Below are 16,376 nucleotides of genomic sequence, written 5' to 3'. Positions count from 1 at the left end.
AGGGGAGGAGGAGGCGTCTGGCACTCCTTCTCCATCCCGCTGGGGTTTAAAGATATACAGACATAACAGGGGAAACAAACCCTTTGCTGCTAACACTTTGCTATAGCATGTTATATTTATGTACAATAACAGCTGGGCTTCCTGTGGTCTCCCCGCACTGCATGTTTCTTAGGAACCCAGGCTCCGTTTGACACATCCAGACAATAACAGAACTCTAAAATGTCTCTGTGTGGTGCGTACAGAGCTTTGGATCTTCCTCTTACTGACTGTGGTCGACCGGCTGTGTTTGGGTTTTTTCAACCACCCTCATGCAGTCTGGGCTGAGAGACTGTGTGTGTGTGTGTGTGTGTGTGTGTGTGTGTGTGTGTGTATGTGTGGGGGGGGTGGGGGGGGTGGGGGTGGGGTTGTGTGTGTGTGTGTGCGCACGCACGCGCGTGTTTGTGCTCAGGTATGTACATGCATAGCTGTGTGTATGTGTATGTACATGTGCCTATTCATGACTAAATGAATGGGTGTTTGTTGTAAATATACATGTGAATGTGTGCGTGTGTATGTGTGTGCACGCGCATGCATGCGTGTCTTTATGTCTTTGTGCAGGGGTCCTGTTAACTAAGCTTTATATTACAACCCTACCAGCATTAGTCCAGTTAGACTTGGGTTTTCTTTTACGAGCTATGTTTATGGTCTTAAGTTTATGCCAAACTATAGCAAGGAAACCCTTTCATCCCTCATTCTAATGAAACGGCACATTTGACCTTCACGGGGGGAGAAATAACAACAGTCGCCAAATTAATAATATAAATCGGACTCACTCCAAGGGCTGCTGAGAGGCACAGATTTACACTGCATGCACATTCTGTTCCCAGCAGTGCAGGGGCTTTGAGAGAGACGCCGTGGTATGAACCATGCATACTGGATGCGTGCTTTCGCACACAATCCCACATCAGACACGCGCTAAGCCTGATGAAGCTATCTGGGTGTGGCATGGGGACTTTGTCACCATGCAGACGGTGCTGCTAATGCACTCAGACGCATCGATGGCACGTTAACACACGCCATAGACACAACACTGCAGTGCACGCTGCCCTCTCCCACCTGGAGAAGAGGAACGCCTACGTGAGAATGCTGTTTATAGATTACAGCTCATCGTTCAAAACCACAGTTGCCTCCAGACTCGAGTCAACACCAAGCTAAGAAACCTAGGACTCAACCCCGGGCCTGTGCAGCTGGATCCTGGACTTTCTGTCAGAGTACACTGTACATGTAAATAGATGTTTATAACTTAGGAGTAGAAACCTTGCACACAGCACCTTCAAGCACCTTAAGCGCTGACCAACAGACCAACTGTCTTAACACTGCTACTGTTATATGTTTATGATGATTATTATTATTGCTGCTACAATGTCTCAGGAACCAGACCAAAATAAATGTACTCTTATCTATCCATACACGAGATGTAACGATAAAAAACTTTGAACCTTGAACTCGATCCTGGCACAAACCCTTGTACATGTACGAACATACACTGAGTTGGATTGACATTTTCACCATCATTTTAGCTGACGCTCGTATGCAGAGCGAGTTAGAACAAGCATGACCGTTGAATGTGTGTCAGTTTTTGGCTCACTTGCAAACAGCCAGTTACAAAGAGTTTGAGGCTAAGAGCACATGCAAAACTACTGTCATTCACACGATTCCCTTTTTTCCCATGCAAAGCAGTAACGATACCTGCAATTGAGGCATTTTCCCTTTTTATTTATCGTTTTTACATTCTCCAGGGCCCAACTTTGCCTCCGGGACTCCAAGGGCAGGACTTCCAGTAGCCAAGGATGACAGCAGCAACACCGCCATTCTGATTGGTTGCCTGGTGGGGATTATCCTACTGCTACTGGCTGTTATAGCTGTCATTCTATGGAGGCAGTACTGGAAAAAAATACTAGGCAAGGTGAGAATCCAGGGGTGGGTGGGTGGGTGTGTGTGTGTGTGTGTGTGTGTGTGTGTGTGTGTGTGTGTGTGTGTGTGTGTGTGTGTGTGTGTGTGTGTCTAATTGAAGGTCAAGTACACATACCTAGCAACAGCATGTATTATTGTCCATGCTTAGTACTGTAAGTATGCAGACTGATAGAACTGGTATTTAGCCTCAGTCGATCGAATCGACTGATGCTTGCTGAGGACAGCAGAGCCAAACAAAGACAAGAGCCAGACAGCTGGTGAGATAACCGCCTCAGCCCCATCTGCTTTGAAACAGCAGCTTTCAGGTGCTCAGGCATCAGAACCGCCCTTGCTTTGAGTACTGTCTGGTGGTATTCACTTGAAAATGATACAACAGGTACTCTTAGCAATGTGAGTCTGAGAAGAATGTGTTCCAAGTGCACTGCTGATTTCCATAAAGCAAGCCTGGCCAGGCTTGACATTGTTTCTGGTATCTGGGGAGCTCATTAGTGATATTTCAAGTTCTCTCTTTGTTCTTGTATTCTGGTGTATGTGTAGTATATGGACAAAAACATTTCTATTTACTGTAGTAAACCGATGAATGTATAGGTATGTGTCAAAGACAGTTTTGTATTTTTTTTTTTTGACAATACTGTAGGTTACAAGCATTTCTTCCCTATTTTACATCAATCACATCATTGCCAATTCTCCCAATTTGTGTTGTATAGTCCCTAGCCTGTCACTGCTGACCCCTACTGTTTGTTCTGGGGAGGGTGTGTGTAGACAACCTCATGTATCCTCTGATACACAAGGCATTGCCAGCTTCTTTTCACCTCACAGTGAAGAGTTCAGCTCCCTGTCGAACAGGCGCTCCGACCAACATGTAATGATAACAACAACAACTTTATTTATACAGCACTTTTCAAAACAGGAGTTAACCCATTGAGACCTGAAGCCGATTCTGCATGTCTCCTAAATCCCAACAGTTTTCTGAAAAACGTATGTTTCTATATCAGTGGTGCTCAATCTTTTTCATGTCGGGGACCCCCAAAATATGTTGGGGGTCTGCGGCCAAATATGTATTTGGCCGCAGACCTCCATCAAAATAGTTTGTTCCAGGGACCCCCAGAAGCAAAGATTTGAGTTAAAAATGTTTGCTTTAAAAGTATTTATATTCATAGATTTGCACACATTTTCACGGTTTTCAGAAATAGCAGATCTACAAGCTCGTAGCGCGGCACTCGGTGCCGCGCTATGAGCTTGTATATCTGCTATTTTTGAATAGCCCAAAGTGTAAAATAATGCTTTTTAGCTCAAATCTAAAAATGACACAGTTCCAGGTCTTAATGGGTTAAAAAGTGCGGCACAGCAATTGGAACACATGTATAAAATATATAAAAGAAAACATACAATTGAAAAGCCTAAGGATAGGGAAAATGCATGAGTCTCTAGTAGTGCAGCGCCAGAGATCCTGCCGTCTTCACGCCCACAAACACAGCCAATTGTGTTTGTTGGAGCACCCGGCCAAGCTGGGGGCACTGTAGAGGAATCGAACCCCCCAGTCTCCGCGGTGATGGACAGGAACTTTACCCCTGTGCTACCCACACACATTCTCATCATTTTTTAAAAACTCTTCACACAGTTCTCTGTAGCAACATGCAGCTTGGCACCAAAACTACCCAAACAATGAAAATATTTCTCAACATCTGATCTTTCAACCAAAATGGCAGCACTAGTCTTCCCCCAATAGCAATACTTTGACACTAATTAAAAACACCAACAGCAGGTTAGATGCATCTCTAGATGTAATCTCTATCTTTATATAACATTATTCCAAATGTGCTTAAAAAGTCCCCTTTAATACTGTGGATGGTAATGAAATTGTAATGTAATGAGGTGCTGGTGATGTAAATTACATAACTAATAAAAGAAATAGCACACCTCATAGTGGGTCTCCTACTGAGATTGAAATCAACTGTAGTTGATCTAATTTACATAACAGATTTTCACAATTTGAATAACTTTTTTCTTTCTTTTTTTTTTTTACTAATCATCATATAAATGGTCCTCACTAATGCTCATAATAATATGATAACATTTTCGTCTACTCGGTCTGTGTCTCAGAGGAGGGCTGTGGACAGTTCAGAAATCCGCCTACCAGTGACGTCACCAAGCTAATAGAAACTGCAGGCTTTCTATTCCTGGAAAGTTAGCATGCTATAATAGAAGCCATTGTTCTCACATTAATTAAGTTTTTTTTTTAAATGACCAAACCTGCCTACCAATGATGTCATATTATAATGAGCATGGGTGAGGTCCATGTATATGAAAATAGGTTGAAAATGGGTGAAGTGGTCCTTTAAATGAAGCAGATTTGAAATGAGTGACACAGTCCAGTTTTACACACACACACACACACACACACACACACACACACACACACACACACACACACACACACACACACACACACACACACACACACACACACACACACACACATTCAAAGGAAAGCACAATGGAGATTGAGCTTCATTATGTTTTATCCTTTTAACGGATATGTACAAATATTATGTTCATGAACTGTATATGCATTTTGTCAATAAAAACGTCAATTAGTCGGTCAATCGGTGAAGGTAGATGAATTCAGTATTGCTCATGGTTGAATTTGAGTGAGAAAGGTATTCAGGAATTTTTAATGCTATAATCGTTGAATGCATTTTGTACAAAAGAAATGAAAGAAATCACTCACAGTTTCATCCACATTGAATCGTGTGAAGAGATTTTAAAAGGAGCACTCAGTATTGAAAAAATAATTTGTAGTAATATTGAAAAACATACCTTTGAGAAGATTCTGTACTGATTATAGGTAATGCTCCAATTCGTACACAGCTGCACTAAAGGCCTGTTCAGCACTGTTCACAATAAAAGAATGCTTATGTCTGAAATGGATTGAGATATCTAATTTCAACCCAGTTGAAAATTAGATTGAGGCAGTGCTTTCATAACATTACATTTTCAGGTTCAAGCTTCAAGTTGTCATTTAGTCCTGCACGCAGTTCTATTTCTCTCCCACCCCATCTATGTTTTCTTCTCTGTTTCAGTATATTTAATTTTGTATGTACACTGAAAAACTGAAAAGCAATATTGTACTCATTTGTTTTTTATTTGCACCGAGGCACCAACCAGGGCACAGGGTTCATAAACGTTTCACATTCAGGTGAACATTTCTTCCAAATGTGCCTTCACATCTCATAGAGCAGTGGTTTTCAACCTTTTTCATGCCAAAGACCCCTAAATTGATGTACATTTGGCCGAGGACCCCCATTTGAAAATGTTTCGTGCCAGGGACCCCCCAGAAGCAAAGACATCAGTTAATTTTCGCTTTAAAAAATATAAATGATCAAAGATATGCACAGTTTTTCAAGGATTTTCAAAAATAGCAGATATACAAGCACTCGGTGCCGCGCTTTGAGCTTGTATATCTGCTATTTTTGAATAGCCTAAGCTAAGTGGTTAAAAATGATTGTGATGCTATGAACTAATTTTGCTGGGGACCCCCTGGTACTCTCTCAAGGACCACTGGTGGTCCCCGGACCACTGGTTGAAAACCACTCTCATAGAGTAACTGCCTCTGTCCTCCTCACCCTCCAGGCCCAGGGCAGTCTGTCGAGCGATGAGCTCCGCGTCCACCTGTCCGTCCCCTCGGACAACGTGGTCATCAACAACACACACAGCTACTCCAGCCGCTACCAACGGATACACACCTTCCCTGACGACCGCGAGCGGGAGGGAGGAGAGGGCGAATACCAGGAACCCAGCGCCCTGCTACGACCACGGGACCACCGAGACAGCACTGGTAAGGACACACCACACACGCACGCACGCACGCACGCACGCACGCACACACACACACACACACACACACACACACACACACACACACACACACACACACACACACACACACACACACACACACACACACACACACACACACACACACACACACACACACACACAATGTAATGTGTGCTTACTACATGCTACTACTTACATACTTACATTCATATGGCAGTCCACTCCCATCAAAGTTTTGTGTGTAGTGTGAGACTCTGGCTGTCACACACACACACACACACACACACACACACACACACACACACACACACACACACACACACACACACACACACACACACACACACACACACACACACACACACAAGGTCAAAATGTACTTAACCCATTGAGACCTGAAGCCGATTCTACATGTCTCCTAAATCTCAACAGTATTCTGAAAAACGTATGCTTCTATATCAGTGGTGCTCAATCTTTTTCATGCCAAGGACCCCCAAAATGATATGTATTTGGCCGCGGACCGCCATCAAAATAGTTTGTTCCAGGGACCCCCAGAAGCAAAGATTTGAGTTAAAAATGTTCGCTTTAAAAGTATTTATATTCAAAGATATGCACACATTTTCACGATTTAAAAAAAATAGCAGATCTACAAGCTCGTAGCGTGGCACTCGGTGCCGCGCTACGAGCTTGTATATCTGCTATTTTTGAATAGCCCAAAGTGTAAAATAATGCTTTTTAGCTCAAATCTAAAAATGACACAGTTCCAGGTCTTAATGGGTTAAGAACAGATAGCATCAGTAGGATTGACATATACATCTAAGATTGCTGAATTGTCGTGTGTTCTTGCACAGCAGTGCAGTCGGCAAATCTCACATGCTTTTCAGTAGCGTGACAGTCTACTACAACATGCAAAGTTACTGTAAAACCCTCCACATGTCACTGTGCACCGCAGAATCAACAGTCGCTTTGACTTGTCATGAGAACACGCAACCTTAAACTGTATACAAAAGAGTAACCGCCGCGGTCTGTTCCTCCACTGACACATTGTTTGCGTGTTTGCGCCGGGGCTATTGTTGAGGGGGGGGGGCAGAAATAATGAAGGGAGGAGGAAGAAATGTGGCATGCATGTGAAGAAAGAGGTGGTGTGAGAGAGAGAGAATGCATTTCACAATACCAAAACAATTAAGCGAAATGAAACCAAATAATGTGCGAGGAGCAGGGTCTCCGGGGAGAAGCACTGAGCTGAAAAGGGCACAAAAGACCTATTGTTCTCCAGGAGAGGGCAAGAGGAAGAGAGAGAGGGAGGCGGAGAAGCTGTGTGTGTGGGTGGGTGCGTGCGTGCGTGCGTGCGTGCGTGCGTGCGTGCGTGTGTGTGTGTGTGTGTGTGGAAGGGGGGGGTGGCGAGTGGCGACGCAGGACGTTGGGCATGCTGTCTTTACCAGGCGCCTGTAAGAGTTTGGAATAACAAAAGTCACTCACACATCATTTCATCCATTAAGGTTTTGTTGTTATGTTTTTTTGGTCCTGGCCTGAGTTGTTGTGTTAACCTTGCCTGTTCCTTGCTATGCTCTCCTGTTCTGTTCTGTTGTGTTCTGTGGTCCATGTGTTCATGCAACTACCCCCACCCCCTTTCTCTGTTGTACTGTGATGGATATGCTGTTATTGCTAACATTGCCTTGCTAATGATGGTTGTGTTATAATTTGTTTGTGTTGTGCTTATTCGTGTTGCGCTGTCTTGTCATTTGAATTGTGTTGTGTTGCGTGATGTTGTCGCGTTGTTGCCTTGTCGTGTTGTTGTGCCAGGTTGCATTATGTATTGTGTTGTGTTTTGTTCATTTGTGTTGTATGGTCGTGCCATGTTGCGTTGTGTTGTTTTGTGTTGTGTTGTGTTGCATTGTGTTTGTTTGTGTTTCGTTGTGTCATGCAATGTTGCGTGGTGTTGTATTGTATTGTGTTGCGTTGCATTGTGTTGTGTTGCGTGGTATTGTGCCTTATTCGCCGCCTTGTATGCTGCGTGTATAAACCATATCACCTGTTTGTGTGCCTGTACAATGCCTGGGGCCTTGTGTGTCCATGCTTTGTTGTGTGTGTATGTTGTGTGTGTGTACCCTCCCAGCCTTGCTGTTAAACAACCCAGCCTATCACCTGCTCCTGTCAGATCACAGACAAGGCGCGTGGCCCATAGCCCTCCCCAGCAACACTCAGGCTCAGGAAAAGAGCCTCAATGTGCCCCAGGGTAAGACACCTCCAGCTGGGGGAACGCAGTCAGGTTGGGCTCCTAAACCTAGTAGGGATGCACAGAAGTACATTTCTGTATAATTGTTTATTGCAATTTTGTTTCCAGCAATTGATTATCGACTTGAATTAATATGAAAACATTTAATTTTGCGTAAAAGTCTACGGAGCCCCTGAAGGGACAGTAGGTAGATTCTTTTTAGGGGTAGGTTTATTTTGTGTTCGCATGAGTTCGAGTTACGAACTCGTGGGAACGAGATAAACTTAAGAGAAATAAAAATCAACATGACAAATAAAAATTCACACACTTATTTTTAATTTCTGCCATCTAAAAAGTTTTTTTTCACCCACATAAAAACATTTTCGCCAACTTTTTTTTTCCTGCACCCTTAAAAAAAAAAAACCCTGGAAAATAAAGAAACCAACAGCTTTTTTTAAATAATCCTACCCCTAAAATAAATCTACCTTCTAATGTCCCTTCAGGGGCTCCGTAAGAAGTCCCTACCTATAAAAGCTGCACAATTCATAGTGCGCATTATGATAATGTGGAGATTTGAATTTCCACATTGAATAAACTTAACTATTGACATATAGTCATAATTACAATATCCCACTGAAGTCAGAATGTCTGCTTAGTTGGAAATAGTCCAAACTTTGATGAAACATGAAAGAGGCTAGCTTTGTTCCCCAAACATCACAAAATCCAGCAAGATAATTATAGTTTTTCCCATAATCGTGTAGCCCTTCTACTTGCTTATACTTGCTTATTAGCAGCCAAGTGCTTCCAAGACAACAATCATTCCTAGCAGCACTACTGCGTTTGAAGGTCAAGTGTGGAGCAGCAAAGATAGTGCAGTCTTAACAGTTTCATTTTTGCATGCGTATGACTTTCACCACAACCCCTCCTGTCACTCACTTTTACTTAACGAGCTCACGTCACTCACCATCTCCAGGTAACTACTGTTTTGTTTTAAAACACTAAATCTATCGGCAGTAGCGGTTTGTCTGACAGTGGGATGTGATTGTCTCACATTTACAAGACAGCTTTAGAGAAAGACAGATGGTTATTTCAATTTGTTTATATTTTCCCCCGTCTGTCAAACTAACCTTTTATCTCGCCCTCTCTCTGTCGGTCTCTCTCTTTTTTTCTCCTCATCAATCTTGCCTCCATCTGTCTCTGTCTCTGTCTCTCTCTCCCCATGTCCTCCTTCACTCTGCGCCTCCCTTCCCTCTGTTCACCCACTCCCACCCTCTTCCTTCACCAATTTTCTCATCTCTTCTTCCGACCCCGCCACCTGTCTCTCCATCTCTTCTTCCTACTCCTCTCTCTCTCCTCCCTTCCTCCTGGTGCAGCCTGCGGTGTGGACAGAGACCTGGAGAAGAGCTTCCCCCTCACGCACCAGGAGGAGCCGCCCCCTTACCCCGGTGCACCTCCCTACCCCTCGCTGTCTCCCCCCAGCGTGCCACACTACGCCGAGGCCGACATCGTGAGCCTGCAGGGGGTGAGCGGAAACAACACATATGCCGTGCCTGCTGCTGCCGCCGCTGCCAACTGTTCCTCGAACTCATCAAGCCCCGTGGCGGACACCTCGGCCGTCTGCCCCCCCCTTCCCGAGCTGCCACGACAGAGACTGGTCTTCAAGGAGAAGCTGGGAGAGGGCCAGTTCGGAGAGGTACGTGTTTTTTTTGTTTGTGTGTGTGTGCGTGTGTGAGTCTGTGTGTGTCCACGTGTTATTGCAGTATAACAGCGTCTATTATCTGCCATGAAAGGTACACCTGTGTGAAATCGAGAATCCTCAGGACCTGCCCAACCTGGAGTTTCCCTTCAATGTCAGGAAAGGTCGCCCCCTGCTGGTGGCTGTGAAAATACTGCGCCCCGACGCTTCAAAGAATGCCAGGTCTGTAGCGCCAACTACTTTGTGTGTGTTTGTGTGTAGCACAGCCCAATATATACCATTGTTTTTTATCACTATCTTGGGTCCTGGAAGTATTCCAAGTGCAGCATTTGTGGGATGTGGGTCTGCATGTTCTCACAAGCCTGTAGTCAGCTACTGTACGTCATTTAGGAGTGATAGAACTGCTTATTCATGTTGTTTCCCATCAAACGTGATGTGTTCAGCTGCTTTGCTCTAGAAAGGGGGTGGTGCTCTCTCTCTTTCACCCATTCACCCTCCCCTTACTTTGTCCATTCTCTAAAACCTCACGTCTGTCTCATTTCTCCTTACTTTTAAGCATTAGTGGGCAGACCACAAGTGTTTGGGAGAGTATTGGCCAGTTTTCAAGGCAATTAAGAGCCAATTCAGTCATTGATTTGCCTCATGTTTGTCCACCTCAAGAAGTCCTAAAGCGATTTTCCATAACCAAGACCGTTTTGGCAAATTAGCATGTGCGCCCAAATAAGTTGCCGACTAATTTTCCATAAGGGAACAAGGGATTGATCAGTGATAGTAGTAAACAAGAGAAGCACCTGAGACATAGAATGTGAGTGAGCCGGGAATGTGAGCATGAGACGACTACGTGAGGGGAAGCGGGGATCTTTGTTAATCCCCTTCGGTCTCAGCTTCACCCAGCTGATGGCTGCTCAGATGGTCATGATGAGTGCTGGGGAGGAGCTGTTAGGGGTTAAGAGTCTTGCTCAGGGACACTTCGACCCGTAGACATGGGAGGCGAACAGGTGATCTTCTGATTAGCAGACGGTCTCTCTACCCACTCAGCTACAGCCGCCCCAAGCACTCTCTTCTGCGAAGCTACAAAGTTTCTGATATGCATCAAGTTTGAGCGATTTTCTTTGCTGATGGATTCTCTCTCTCTCGCTTTCCCTCTCTCTCTTTCCCTGTCTCTCTCTCTCCCTCTCTCTCTCTCTCTCTCTCTCTCTCTCTCTCTCTCTCTCTCTCTCTCTCTCACACACTCTCTGTCTCAGGAATGACTTCCTGAAGGAGGTGAAGATCCTGTCTCGTCTGAAGGATCCTAACATCATTCGTCTGCTGGGTGTGTGTGTGAGCAGCGATCCTCTCTGCATGGTCACAGAGTACATGGAGTGTGGAGACCTCAACCAGTACCTGTCCCACCGCGTGCTGCTGGACAAGAGCGGTCCATCGCACAACACCCCCACTATCAGGTAACATTGACACACACACACAAATGAATGTGCACATGAACACGGGAACATACGTGCACACACACATCAGAATGCACTCGTATGAACATAAACACACAAACAAACAAACAAACCTGTACCTCACCAAACTAGCCCTCCCCCTGCTTCTCCTTGAAGCTCTTTGAAGCTCCTTTTCAATGTATTTTCTATCATTTCCATTTACCTGGCTTTTATAGTAATCCACATTATTGTCCCACTACCCCTTCCTTCCTTCCTACCTTCCCTTGCTCCGTCTCTCTCACAGCTACCCAGCTCTTATCGCCATGGCGAGTCAGATCGCGTCGGGGATGAAGTTCCTGTCCTCGCTCAACTTCGTCCATCGGGACCTGGCCACCCGTAACTGCCTGGTGGGGGGCGAGCGGGGGGAGAGTGGCGAGGACAGGGGCGGCGAGCGGCCCATCAAGATCGCAGACTTCGGGATGAGCAGGAACCTTTACGCTGGAGACTACTACAGGATCCAGGGCAGAGCAGTGCTGCCCATACGATGGATGGCCTGGGAGTGTATACTGATGGTGAGACAGGAGTGTGTGTGTGTGTGTGTGTGTGTGTGTGTGTGTGTGTGTGTGTGTGTGTGTGTGTGTGTGTGTGTGTGTGTGTGTGTGTGTGTGTGTGTGTGTGTGTGTGTGTGTGTGTGTGTGTGTGTGTGTGTGAGTGAGTGTAAAAAAAATTCATACTATCAGTGATGATGATAATAAATAGTTCATCGTGCGTTTTACAGGGTAAGTTCACCACAGCCAGTGACGTGTGGGCGTTTGGTGTGACTCTGTGGGAGATGCTCAGTGTGTGTCAGGAGCAGCCGTACTCCAACCTGACAGATGAGCAGGTCATAGACAACGCTGGAGAGTTCTTCAGGGACCACGGCAGACAGGTACACGACACCAGAGGATTCTTAAACGATTTACCCCCAGTTTGGTATGCATTAGGCTGCAGACCCTTATAACTCTGGAAGTGTTTGGTTCCATTTGTACACTCTCTGAGTTACAGATCTCTAAGGGTCCATTTGGTCACTCACTATCAGAAATTTTGCTGGACCCACCAGAAACCCCCCCAAGGACCACTGAGAAGCAGTGCACTACACACACAATCCTGCCCCTCTCTCTTTGCCTTTTGCTCTCTCTTACTCTCTTTCCCTCTGTTCTCTCTCTCTCTCTCTCTCTCTCTCTCTCTCTCTCTCTCTCTCTCTCTCTCCTTTTCTCTCTCTCTGTCTATTCAAGTCAAAGTTGTCAAGATTATTGTCATTGTGGTTTATAGCACATTACAGTTCTTAACAATTACCAACAATCATGTAGAAAACAAAACTTTGAGTTAGCCCTATTTTATACTTTGTTTCGCTATCAGACAATGTATGCATATCATGACTAAATAGGGACACCAGGTTGAAAGATGTTTTAAGTAACGTATCCCCTACTCTGTCTGTCTGTCTGTCTGTCTGTCTGTCTGTCTGTCTGTCTGTCTGTCCTCTAGGTGTATCTGAGTCGTCCAGCTGTGTGTCCTCAGGGTCTCTATGAGCTCATGTTGAGCTGCTGGAACCGAGACTGCAAGCTCCGCCCCTCCTTCGTACACATCCACTCCTTTCTCACCGAGGACGCCATGAACATGGTGTAGCGATAGACTGAGGGAAAGAGAGAGAAAGAGAGAGAGAGAGAGAGGGAATATGATAAAGAAGAGAAGAGGAATGGCTATATAGAGAGTGGAGAGGGGGGCTATAGTGGGGCTGGTGGCTGAATGTGTGAAACCGGTGGCGGTGATGTACAGCAGTACAGGAGGAGAGGGGCTGGGAGCAGGTTTGCTTGCTTGTATATTTTTGTATCTCCCGGGGCGGACGGGGCTAAGACGCCGCTGGTTCGGTTTTCGATAGTCGCCTAACCCCACCCCTCTTCCCAACCCAACTGAAACCAAACCTAAAGCTTCATGTTGTACTACATAGTACGACAATGTCCCTTGCAAAAGAAAAACAACATGTCACGATTTGACATGTAAATCTGATCTTATTGACAAGGGACACCTTTGCTTTGTTAAGCTTAAAATAAAATAAGCTTAACCCCCCCTTCCTTTAACCTTTAATAGTGGAGCTACGTTTGGTAATGAATGAGACACAATGGTAGGTGGTGGGCTGCAGTCTGCGTAGGCATTCTAGTTTCTTATTTTTCACATAAGCTGACTTAACACGTACGACTAACATTAAATGCTGTAAAATGTGTGTTAGAGGGCTTAACAGATGCTGAATGAAAGCAAAAAAGGATGGAAAATGCTTGTACTTTGATAGCAAAATAGCAGATTAAGAGTTTGTAAAACTATGTGAATGACCTATACTACGAAACATTTGAAATACAACAATAAGGGTTTTTATTTTTTACAGGTGATGGTGTAACTTTATATGTATACATTTCTGTTGCCTCATGCATTTCATGTAACACCTTGTCATCTACAGGGGACAGTGCACATACAGTACAAGGGTTTGTTGTCTTAGTATTTACAGTATGAGTAGGCCTACTGTACACCATTATTATTCCCAGCTCCAGCCCCCTCAGTCTCTGTTCATCAGTGACACATGTTGCTAGTTACCTGCAAACAATTCCCCCTCCACTTCCCCTCATGCCCAACTCTACATCTCAGCATGGTTTCCCTGTAGCTACAGAGCATCCAATACCACAGTTATAACTGTAGTTATAGCAGAATAATGTGTAACAATGTGGATAGGGTAACAGGGTGGGCAAGCGGTTCAAGTGAATGTCCTGTAATGGAAAGGTCCAAGGTTCAATCCCTTGCTCCTGTGTTGAAACATCCCTGAGAAAGTCACAGAGCCAAGACAAGTTGCTTTACAAAAGAGCCAAATGGTTAAAATGTAACTGTAATGATGACCAGAATACTTTAGACTCCTCTTTCTGTGATGGGGTTGTGGTGTTTGTTGTCTCTCATTCAAGCTGAAGAGGAATCAACTACACTATATTAACAGCCATTTTAAACCAGACTACTCCCTGCACGTGGTCTGGGAGCTGCGAAAAAAAGAAAAAAAGTCCCGATCACAGATCACTTTATTGTGAGCCCTAACTCTGAGCCACAGAGAGAACTGTCTTTCTGGTGCCAAAACATTGGGCCTTCGTCCCCACACCTGAAAACTGAACGTGAAACTGAACAGAGATCTGCTACTGCCACTGGCAATATGACCAGCAAACTGGAATGACTCTTTCCCCCGAAACAAGAGACAATACTGCCCCCTAGGGCAGAAGAAAGGAGACATTAGGAGATGCACCTGCTCAGATGTGAGTTTTGGAAATGCATGGATCTGGCCCTGACCCAGACACAGGGATAGATGTTAAAATTCCACTACCAGCTGCACTTTAAAATCCTGTATCCCTGGCCGAGCTGAATAATTCTTCTCTGATGTGTAACATGCCTGTCAATGTGGAATTGAATTTGCTTGTGCTGAACATGTTTCAGAGATAAACATCTTCTCCAACAAAGCATTTTCAAACAAATGGATGTAAATGTTGTTTTTTTGTTTGTTTTTTTTACTTCCATGACATCTTTTCATCATTTGATTGTTCGAAACCATTATGCTCTTAAATCAGCGACAGCATTGAGGTGTTGACTCATAACTATAATAATCTAATTTTGTTCATTCAAATGTATTACTGAATTAAAAACGTTTTTTTTTTTGTTCTTATAAGGTTGTAGCATTGGTTAACTAATAAATATTGGTAGTCCTGAGTTTGGTGAAATAGCCAGTGGTGGAAGAAGTGCTAAAATGTTTTGACTTAAGTAAAAGTAGCAATACCACAAAGTAGAAATACTACTTTCAAGTAAAAGTCCGGTATTCAAACTATACTTGAGTAAAAGTACTAAACTATTAGCATCAAAATATGCAGAATGTCTCATTTCACAACTTTTCAAAATGTATAAAAGTACAATAAAAAAAGAGATGTAGTGGAGTAGAAGTAAAAGTATGAACATTGAAAATACTCCAGTGAAGTGAAGAATACCTCAAACTTTTACTTAAGTACAGTACTTGATTATATGTACTTTCCACCACTGGAAATAGCAACACAAACCTCTTCATAATCCCATCTAATAAATAAACTGACCACGGTAGAACCTATCTTACCGACTGTACAGAAATGCTAATAAGTCCAGAATGAGTAACAAATCAAGTAATCAATGTTTTCTGATTGAATGAGTGGGAATGGCCTGAGCCATTTCAATACAGTATGCTTCTCAATTGATCATTTTTGATACACTGTACTTCAGATAAACCCATATTTTTATGAATATACTGTATGTACTTGGACACTCCTTGATGTCTGTTATTTTGTCCTTTTGTGTCTTTGAAAAGCTGAACCCAATGATGTGTACATATTTTTTTAAATGACAGAATTGTTCATTTCCTTCACTAATATATGGAAAACTCTTCGTTACATTTTGGGGGTCTCTTGTTTCTTTGTAGAAAAGCTTGCTACCTTGATGCCATTGTAATTCATTGTGTTGTCTATTTTTGTAGTTGTTTTAATAAAGTTAACCTTTTCAAATACAATTGTAACCTGGGGCCTATTTCACGAAAGCAGAATTAGGGGTTAAGCCTGGATTTAGCACCTATCCTGGCTTAAATTAGCCAGGATTAGCGATGAATCGGTTTCATGAAAGCTGAATTATCTTGTCTGGGTATTTTAGCCAAAGCTAATTTACTAGTTCCTTGAGTTTTTGATATGCAAATCACAATGGCAGAATTTGATTGTTCGGTGAAGGTGGGGCGTTATTTCTGAAAGAACTCTGTCTAGCTAACCATTCACAGAAAGAAATTCAAAAGTGCTGGAGTATTTCAATTTAACTGTACTAACTGAGGGCTAACATACAAATGAACGGTACAGTAGTTTACTAGTTGAAGACTTCTGCAACATATGGCTGGGTGATGGTGTGGTGGTCTAAGCAATTTTTTTTTCGTTTCGGTAGTGACACCATTGTGTCACTACCGAAACGGAAAAAAAATTACTAAGTCCAGAGCTCGATGAATGTTAGGGACCAAAAAAAAAGTCACTACCAATCAACTTTAAATTGCCTGAAACGTACTCCTAACAGGTTTTTGGGGGAACAATTTTTTTTTCGTTTCGGTAGTGTCACTAAAAAAAATTACTAAGTCCAGAGCTCGATGAATGTTAGGGACCAAAAAAAAAGTCACTACCAATCAACTTTAAAT

At 43.6% G+C, this 16,376-nt stretch overlaps 1 protein-coding gene across 4 annotated transcripts in view; it reads left to right on the top strand.

The window, feature by feature from the left end:
- The window catches only part of ddr1 (discoidin domain receptor tyrosine kinase 1), a 66,400-nt gene extending 50,677 nt beyond the window's left edge, over window positions 1–15,723 (top strand). For 2 of the 4 annotated variants that reach the window (XM_084053705.1, XM_084053703.1), the window contains 9 exons: window positions 1,779–1,945; window positions 5,587–5,791; window positions 7,910–8,029; window positions 9,382–9,701; window positions 9,799–9,926; window positions 10,949–11,146; window positions 11,430–11,697; window positions 11,904–12,053; window positions 12,650–15,723. In XM_084053705.1, the coding sequence (XP_083909831.1) occupies window positions 1,779–1,945; window positions 5,587–5,791; window positions 7,910–8,029; window positions 9,382–9,701; window positions 9,799–9,926; window positions 10,949–11,146; window positions 11,430–11,697; window positions 11,904–12,053; window positions 12,650–12,790 (1,697 nt within the window). In that variant the 3' untranslated portion in view covers window positions 12,791–15,723. The remainder of the gene's footprint in view (window positions 1–1,778; window positions 1,946–5,586; window positions 5,792–7,909; window positions 8,030–9,381; window positions 9,702–9,798; window positions 9,927–10,948; window positions 11,147–11,429; window positions 11,698–11,903; window positions 12,054–12,649) is intronic. The other 2 variants (XM_084053704.1, XM_084053706.1) reach the window with 2 other exon arrangements.
- The last annotated feature ends 653 nt before the right edge of the window (window positions 15,724–16,376 follow it).

This window comes from Gymnoscopelus microlampas (assembly GCF_963454915.1).
Source record: "Gymnoscopelus microlampas genome assembly, chromosome: 3".
Classification (NCBI taxonomy): domain Eukaryota; kingdom Metazoa; phylum Chordata; class Actinopteri; order Myctophiformes; family Myctophidae; genus Gymnoscopelus; species Gymnoscopelus microlampas.
Note: the sequence above shows the minus strand (reverse complement) of the source record. Positions and strands in the feature narration are given on the sequence as shown.